This window comes from Lolium rigidum, chromosome 7 (assembly GCF_022539505.1).
Source record: "Lolium rigidum isolate FL_2022 chromosome 7, APGP_CSIRO_Lrig_0.1, whole genome shotgun sequence".
Classification (NCBI taxonomy): Eukaryota; Viridiplantae; Streptophyta; class Magnoliopsida; order Poales; family Poaceae; genus Lolium; species Lolium rigidum.
The window spans coordinates 125031962-125040472 of record NC_061514.1 but is presented as its reverse complement, the minus strand read 5'-3'; the positions used below and the strand labels follow the sequence as shown (position 1 = coordinate 125040472).

General features: G+C 42.6%; 2 protein-coding genes across 2 annotated transcripts; both read left to right on the top strand.

The window, feature by feature from the left end:
- Positions 1-583: 583 nt before the first annotated feature.
- On the top strand, positions 584-2896 carry LOC124671940. The gene is made up of 4 exons (XM_047208256.1): positions 584-915; positions 1023-1365; positions 1450-1884; positions 1973-2896. The coding sequence occupies exons 1-4, from the start codon at positions 617-619 to the stop codon at positions 2894-2896; spliced, it is 2001 nt and encodes a 666-aa protein (XP_047064212.1). The 5' UTR covers positions 584-616.
- Positions 2897-2965: 69 nt separating this feature from the next.
- LOC124671939 lies at positions 2966-4245 on the top strand. The gene is made up of 5 exons (XM_047208255.1): positions 2966-3526; positions 3617-3715; positions 3793-3867; positions 3945-4016; positions 4107-4245. Exons 1-5 carry the CDS (start codon positions 3018-3020, stop codon positions 4243-4245), a joined length of 894 nt encoding a protein of 297 aa, XP_047064211.1. The 5' UTR covers positions 2966-3017.
- Positions 4246-8511: the final 4266 nt, after the last annotated feature.

The window sequence follows — 8511 nt, the reverse complement described above, 5'->3', positions numbered from 1 at the left end:
TACTTGAGTGAAGTAGATCGACTTGTAGTATCAAGCACTGTTTGGGTTAAACCAAATTCTTCATCTCAAATTCCGTCTTTTAGATGATCACGCGCTTCGTCATTGCAAGAGTAATCCTTGGAGAAAATTCCTTATATGACACTCCCTTAAAATGTGTTTCCTTATTTGACACTAGACAACTTTTTCTTCCCTATATGACATATTGCCTTAACTTTTTCCCTCCAGTGACACTGCCGTTTGTTCCGTAAGTTTGTTCCGTCAAAGTATTTCGCGTGGACAAAAATACCCCTGTGATAATTGAAGGAAAGAACAGAAACGGCCCAGTCCCGACCTTATCCTCACTCCCGTCCATGTCTCTTTCCTCTCACCCTGAACCCTAGTGGGCGGCGGCGGCGGCGTGCTGGCTCGTTGGGGAGGCGGCGGCGGCGTGCAGGCTCGTTGGGGCGGCGGCGGCGGCGTGCTGGCTCGTTGGGGCGGCGGCGTACTGGCGCGTTGGGGCGGCGGCGTGCTCGGGCGTTGGGGCGGCGGCGTGCTCGCGCGTTGGGGCGGCGGCGTGCTCGCGCGTTGGGGTGGCGGCGTGCTCGCGCGTTGGGGCGGCGGCGTGATTTGAGGCGCCATGGAAGGTGTGGCTGCGGGTGGCAGCCCGGGCACTGCTGCAGGGGCCGGAGAAACGACCGTGGCGGCCGGCGACGTAGGCACGACGGAGGGCAGGCAAGGCAGGGATGGGGACGGCAGGCAAGGCGCGGCTGTGGAGGGCTCGTCGCCCGATGACGACCCAGGCACGATGAAGGGCGGCCAAGGCGCTACTGCGAGCTCCGACGATGGCGCTGCTGCGGGCTCAGGCGATGGCGCTGCTGCTCGCTCAAGGGACGGAGGGTCGGCATCAGGTTGGGCATCACCAGCGTGTCTACAAGGGTGAGTTCCCACGAATTGATCTCCAAATGCAGTAGAAGTAGAAGGATGAGCAGATTATGTAATATCCAGTAGCAATGCTCATGCATAGGTTTCATTTCTATTCACAGGATGGATCCAAATTCAAGCTATTTGCTGAAAATTAGAATGATTAGCAACCCAAAGAAAGCTAGAAAGGAGATCAAATATTTTTATTTTGAGAAGGTTATTGATTCTGATTTGACAAACTATGAAGATTTGGTTGAATCAGTTCTAGTGCAGTACCCGCCACGTTATTTGGAAGTTGCACATGTTCAGTACTATGATGATGTTCTGAAAACATTCCCAGAAATAAAATCAGACCAAGAGTTGATGTCTATGTTTGAGAAACACAGTAAGACGAAGATGGTGCAGATGTTCTTTGCATATTGTGATCCCTCTGAACCTTATGCTCCCATCACCGAGTGTGAACAACTTGTTATTGATGAACATGTTGGTACTGATGACGAAGATAGTTATCTTTGCAACCCAATACCGGAGAATGAACATGTTGGTGTTGATGAAGAGAATATGTATTTGGAGAAAGAACCTACATGTCTAAATGTGGTTCTTTTTCCTAATAAAGAGAAGGACAAAGACTATGCTGATGCTGATGGGAGTAAGGATGAGAGCGAAGATGAGAGCGAGGATGAGAGTAAGGATGACAGCAAGGATGAGTCTGAGTTAGAGGAGGAGGAAGAGTTGCATGAGGTAAATCATGCCCCAGATATAGAGTACAATAAGGAAGACCCCTGTATGACCGAAGGTTCCACATATCCCAATATGGATGAGTTCAAGTTGGCCCTTTCTCAGCATGCAATCAAACATCAATTTGAGTTTAACACGGAGAAGAGTACACCATGTAGGTTTAGGGGATATTGTAAAAGAAGAGATGAAGATAATTGTCCATGGAGGATACATGCTTCTACAACAGATAATATGTGTACTGTGGTGGTAATTGTCTAACCTTGCTCGGTTGGGAATTTCTTTTGCATAATTGTTTAAGAATTTGTAGCTAACTACATATATTCTTCTTTTGTAGGTGAAAAAAAACCCGTGTGATCATGATTGTTCTAGTGCAAGAAGGAAAAAGAAGGTGAAGAATGCAACTAAGTATTGGGTATGTGAGAAGGTGAAGGACTGGCTCATTGAAGATGCAACTCTAGGAGCAACGGAATTGCAAAAAAAGCTTAAAGAACACTACAAGGTCAAAATCCACTACAAGAGAGTATATATGGGTAAGCTACTAGCCTTGAGGGAACTATATGGTGATTGGGACAGCAGCTTTGACAATTTGTATAGGTTTAAAGCAAAAGTTGAAAGTTGTTGCCCTGGTAGCATAGTGCACATCGATCATCACACAATATCTGGTAAAATCAGGTTTAGAAGAATTTTTGTTGCTTTCAAACCTTGCATAGATGGGTTCCTTGGTGGTTGCAGACCGTATTTGGCAATAGATAGCACATTCTTGACAGGCAGGTTCAAGGGGCAGTTGGCTAGTGCTACCGCCGTTGATGGCCATAATTGGATGTATCCGGTTAGTTTTGGAGTTTTTGACTCTGAAACTAATGAGAATTGGACTTGGTTCATGCAACTGCTAAGACAAGCCATAGGATCACCAACAGGTTTAGCCATATGCACCGATGTTGGCCGGCGAGTTATGACAGGGGTAAAAGAAGTGTTCCCAGAGGCAGAACATAGAGAGTGTATGTTTCACTTGGTGACCAACTTCAAGAAGAAGTTCCATGGGAAGGTGTTTGATGACCACCTTTGGGCTGCTGCTTACTCTTGGAACCCATATTTATTTGGCAAACATTGGGCTGCTATGGAGACAGCAAAGCCAGCTGCAACAGCATATGTAAGGAAGTGGCACAATAGGTTGTGGTCTAGGAGCCAGTTCTCAACTATATGCAAGGTGGACTATGTAACCAACAACTTGGCCGAGAGCTTCAACAAGCTGGATTAAGCACCACAAGTCCTTGAACTTGGACGACTTCTTTGATAAGGCGAGGCAATTGGTTATGATATTGTGGAACCGAAGGAGAAAAGTTGCAAAGAAGTTAGATGGTTTGATTCTCCCCCACATAATGAAGAGGCTGAATGTAATGACTAGAGAATTAAACTTGGAGGTTGTAGAAAGCTCAGAAGAAGTTGCTGAAGTTACAGCATTAGGTGGTAGCGGATTCAGGTTTGTTGTCAACTTGCAAGAGAGGACATGTTCTTGTAGACAATGGCAAGTTTCCGGCCTTCCTTGCAAACATGCTCTTGCATTCATCACATCACTTACCAATGCACACATACGACAATATGTGGACTTGTATTACTCCCTTGAAAAATTCAGATCAGCTTATGCCCAACTAATCCCTGCTATGCCTGACAAGAACCAATGGCCTCAATCTGACCATGGCTTCTTCATGCATCCGCCACTATTGAAGGCTACTGCTGGTAGGCCTAAAACTGAGAGGTACAAAGGTTACGGTGAGAAGAAAAGGAAAAATGGCAAACACTTATGCCCTATTTGTAAGGAATATGGACATCATTGGCATAATTGTAAGAAAGGCAACCCCGATGACATTGCTGCGATGATGGCTGTGAGGTAATATCGATTTGAGTCTCTATCGATTTACTCATTCTTGCATTACTCTACCAGATGTACATTTTCACTACTTCCTTATTTTTCTTGTAGAGAACCACCAAAGAAGAGGGCAAAGACATCCCAAACAGCCGAGTCATCCATTGTGCCTTATGCGGATGGAGAACCAACAAGAATGTGTTTTCCCCCAAGGTTAGTAGTTTGACACTTATGCTCATGATTACATGAGAACACTGCATGAATTCTAATTAGCTTCCTTCTCTCCATAGCCAAAATTTGGAAACTACAACTAAGAAGGAAAAGAAGGAAAAACATGCTAACTCAAGTGCTGGAGCATCAAAAAGGTGATTAGGACTAGTTCAGATTTTTGTATTTACTTTAACTACAACTTGTTCTTTTCCTGATTGCTTCCTTCTCACAGTAGCAAAAGCTTGGAGAATACAAGTAAAAAAAAGGGGAAAGGGAGCAACTCTAAATCGGTTGGATCCAAAAGGTATTGTTTTTGTTTCTTACTTCACATTTATGTATAATTTTTGTTTTTCAGTTGCTAAAATCTATTGTTGCCATACATGTATAAGTGCAGATCAGGAACCGGCTCAAACCAACCAGACCCAATTTCCATAGAGTTTCCTATGCCCGGAGATGAAAAAGATGTTCCTGTGAAGGCGGGCGAGAGTAAAAAGAGAAAGTGCGCTGAAAAGATTCCTATGGTTCCAGGTTGACGACCCAGCTATGTGCACAAGAAGTAAATTTTCAAGCCCTGCGAGCCCCGCAATGAATACAAGAAGCAAAAGAAGGCTCAGCTTGTGATTCTTAGATGGTTTCTTTTGATGTAATTGTTATTTTGGAGGTTCTTTTGTGCTGTTTGGGTCATATAGATTTGACCTCATGCATGTGTGACCTCGTATGCGAACTACTGATGCATCTAAACTACTACTTATGTGGGAACATTGTGAACTAGTACTACTTTTGCGCTATTCTGGTAGTTTGTACATGTTGTGGTGCATTTTGCACATATATATATATATATATATATATATATATGAATTCTGTGAGACATGGCATCAAAAAACAAGGGTGGTCATGCCCAATTTTTCTTGTCTAAATTCTGTGATCAACGGATGGGGTCTCAGATGGTCATATGTAACCACGACCTATTGCTGATGATATTGTGATGTATACAGATTTATTTTGTCATATTATATACTAGGGGTAAACTGGTCTTTTCATGTCTCTCCTTAACACCGTTGGTGAGTAAAATGCACTTGAGTGTCACTGGAGGGAAAAAGTTAAGGCAAGATGTCATATAGGGAAGAAAAAGTTGTCTAGTGTCAAATAAGGAAACACATTTTAAGGGAGTGTCATATAAGGAATTTTCTCTAATCCTTGTGTATGACAAACTGATACGTCTCCGACGTATCGATAATTTCTTATGTTCAATACCACATTATTGATGATATCTACATGTTTTATGCACACTTTATGTCATATTCGTGCATTTTCTGGAACTAACCTATTAACAAGATGCCGAAGAGCCGATTGCTTGTTTTCTACTGTTTTTGGTTTCGAAAATCCTAGTAACGAAATATTCTCGGAATTGGACGAAATCAACGCCCGGGGTCCTATTTTGCCACGAAGCTTTCGGAAGACCGAAGGAGAGTCGAAGTGGGGCCACGAGGTGGCGACACACCGAGCGGCGCGGCCCGTGCCCCGGCCGCGCCGACCTATGGTGTGGGCCCCTCGTGCCGCCTCTTTACCTGCCCTTCCGCCTACAAATAGCCTCCGTCGCGAAACCCCCGATGCCGAGAGTCACGATACGGAAAACCTTGCGAGACGCCGCCGCCGCCAATCCCATCTCGGGGATTACGGAGATCTCCTCCGGCACCCCGTCGGAGAGGGGATTCATCTCCCGGAGGACTCTTCACCGCCATGGTCGCTCTCGGAGTGATGAGTGAGTAGTTCACCCCTGGACTATGGGTCCATAGCGGTAGCTAGATGGTTGTCTTCTCCTCATTGTGCTTCATTGTTGGATCTTGTGAGCTGCCTAACATGATCAAGATCATCTATCTGTAATACTATATGTTGTGTTTGTCGGGATCCGATGGATAGAGAATACTATGTCATGTTAATTATCAAGTTATTATCTATGTGTTGTTTATGATCTTGCATGCTCTCTGTTATTAGTAGAGGCTCTGGCCAAGTTTTTGCTCTTAACTCCAAGAGGGAGTATTTATGCTCGATAGTGGGTTCATGTCTCCGTGAATGCGGGAGTGACGAGAAACCTCTAAGGTTATGGATGTACTTGTTGCCACTAGGGATAAAACATTGATGCTATGTCCGAGGATGTAGTTATTGATTACATTACGCACCATACTTAATGCAATTGTCTCGTTGATTTGCAACTTAATACCGGAAGGGGTTCGGATGATAACCCGAAGGTGGACTTTTTAGGCATAGATGCATGTCTGGATAGCGGTCTATGTACTTTGTCGTAATGCCCAATTAAATCTCACTATATTTATCATGTCATGTATGTGCATTGTTATGCCCTCTCTATTTGTCAATTGCCCGATCGTAATTTGTTCACCCAACATGCTTTTATCTTATGGGAGAGACACCTCTAGTGAACCGTGGACCCCGGTCCTATTCTTTACATCGCATACAATCTACTTGCAATACTTGTTTTACTCGTTTTCTCGCAAACAATCATCTTCCACACAATACGGTTAATCCTTTGTTACGAGCAAGCCGGTGAGATTGACAACCTCACTCTGTTTCGTTGGGGCAAAGTACTTTGGTTGTGTTGTGCAGGTTCCACGTTGGCGCCGGAATCTCGGTGTTGCGCCGCACTACATCCCGCCGCCATCAACCTTCAACGTGCTTCTTGGCTCCTCCCGGTTCGATAAACCTTGGTTTCTTTCTGAGGGAAAACTTGCTACTGTCTGCATCACACCTTCCTCTTAGGGTTCCCAACGGACGTGTGTCAACTGCACGCATCAAGACTGTTTTCTGGCGCCGTTGCCGGGGACCTGAAGAAAAGCTACACCACAGAGATTTCTATCTCCCACGTCAACTACACGCCGACAAGCTCGTTTTCTGGCGCCGTTGCCGGGGAGATCAAGACACGCTGTAAGGGGAGTCTCCACTTCCCAATCTCTTTACTTTGTTTTTGTCTTGCTTAATTTTATTTACTACTTTGTTTGCTGCATTATATCAAAATACAAAAAAATTAGTTGCTAGCTTTATTTACTGTCTTGCACTCTATATTAAAAACACAAAAAAATTAGTTACTTGCATTTACTTTATCTAGTTTGCTTTATTTACTACTGCTAAAATGGCTACCCCTGAAAATACTAAGTTGTGTGACTTCACAACCACAAATAATAATGATTTCTTATGCACACCTATTGCTCCACATGCTATTACAGCAGAATTCTTTGAAATTAAACATGCTTTACTGAATCTTGTTATGCGAGAGCAATTTTCTGGTGTTAGTTCTGATGATGCTGCTGCCCATCTTAATAATTTTGTTAAACTATGTGAAATGCAAAAGTATAAGGATGTAGATGGTGACATTATAAAATTAAAATTGTTTCCTTTCTCATTAAGAGGAAGAGCTAAAGATTGGTTGCTATCTCCGCCTAAGAATAGTATTGATTTCTGGACTAAATGCAAGGATGCTTTTATTGGTAGATATTATCCCCCCGCTAAAATTATATCTTTGAGGAGTAGCATAATGAATTTTAAACAATTGGATAATGAACATGTTGCTCAAGCTTGGGAAAGAATGAAATCTTTGGTTAAAAATTGCCCAACCCATGGACTCGACTACTTGGATGATCATCCAAACCTTCTATGCGAGGACTAAATTTTTCTTCGCGGAATTTATTGGATTCAGCTGCTCGGAGGTACCTTTATGTCCATCACCTTGGGGGCGGCTACAAAGCTTCTTGATGATATGATGATTAATTACTCTGAATGGCACACGGAAAGAGCTCCACAAGGTAAGAAGGTAAATTCTGTTGAAGAATCCTCTTCCTTGAATGATAAGATTGATGCTATTATGTCTATGCTTGTGAATAGTAGGACTAATGTTGATCCTAATAATGTTCCGTTAGCTTCATTGGTTGCCCAAGAAGAACATGTTGATGTAAACTTCATTAAAAATAATAATTTCAACAACAATGCTTATCGGAACAATTCTAGTAATAACTATAGGCCATATCCTTATAATAATGGTAACGGTTATGCTAATTCTTATGGGAATTCTTACAACAATAATAGGAACACACCCCTGGACTTGAAGCTATGCTTAAAGAATTTATTAGTACACAAACTCGCCTTTAACAAATACGTTGAGGAAAAGCTCAATAAAATTGATATTCTCGCTTCTAAGGTTGATAGTCTTGCCTCTGATGTTGATCTTTTGAAATCGAAAGTTATGCCTAATGGGGATATTGAAAATAAAAATTTTACTACAGCAAATGCCATCCAAGTTAGAATTAATGAGAATATAAAATTAATGGCTGAATTGCGTGCTAGGTGGGATAGAGAAGAAAATGAAAAACTAGCTAAAGAGAAAAATGTAGCTAAAGTTTGGACTATTACCACTACTAGCAATGCTAATGATTCACATGTTGCTGCACCTCCTACTATCAATGATAAAATAATTGGTGTTGGCAATGTTACTACTCCCAGTGCAAAGCGCGCAAAAGCACCTGAAATTGCTAAACCGCTAAAACCGCCTGTGCTAAAACCGCTGAAATTTTTTCCAACATTGGGGATGATGATCTCATTGCTGTAGCTCATAATGATTTAGATTTTGATGATTGCCACATCTCTGAAGTTATAAAGTTCTTACAAAAAACTTGCTAAGAGTCCCAATGCTAGCGTCGTAAACTTGGCTTTCACAAAACATATTACAAATGCTCTCATAAAAGCTAGAGAAGAGAAACTAAAACTTGAAACTTCTATTCCTAGAAAGCTAG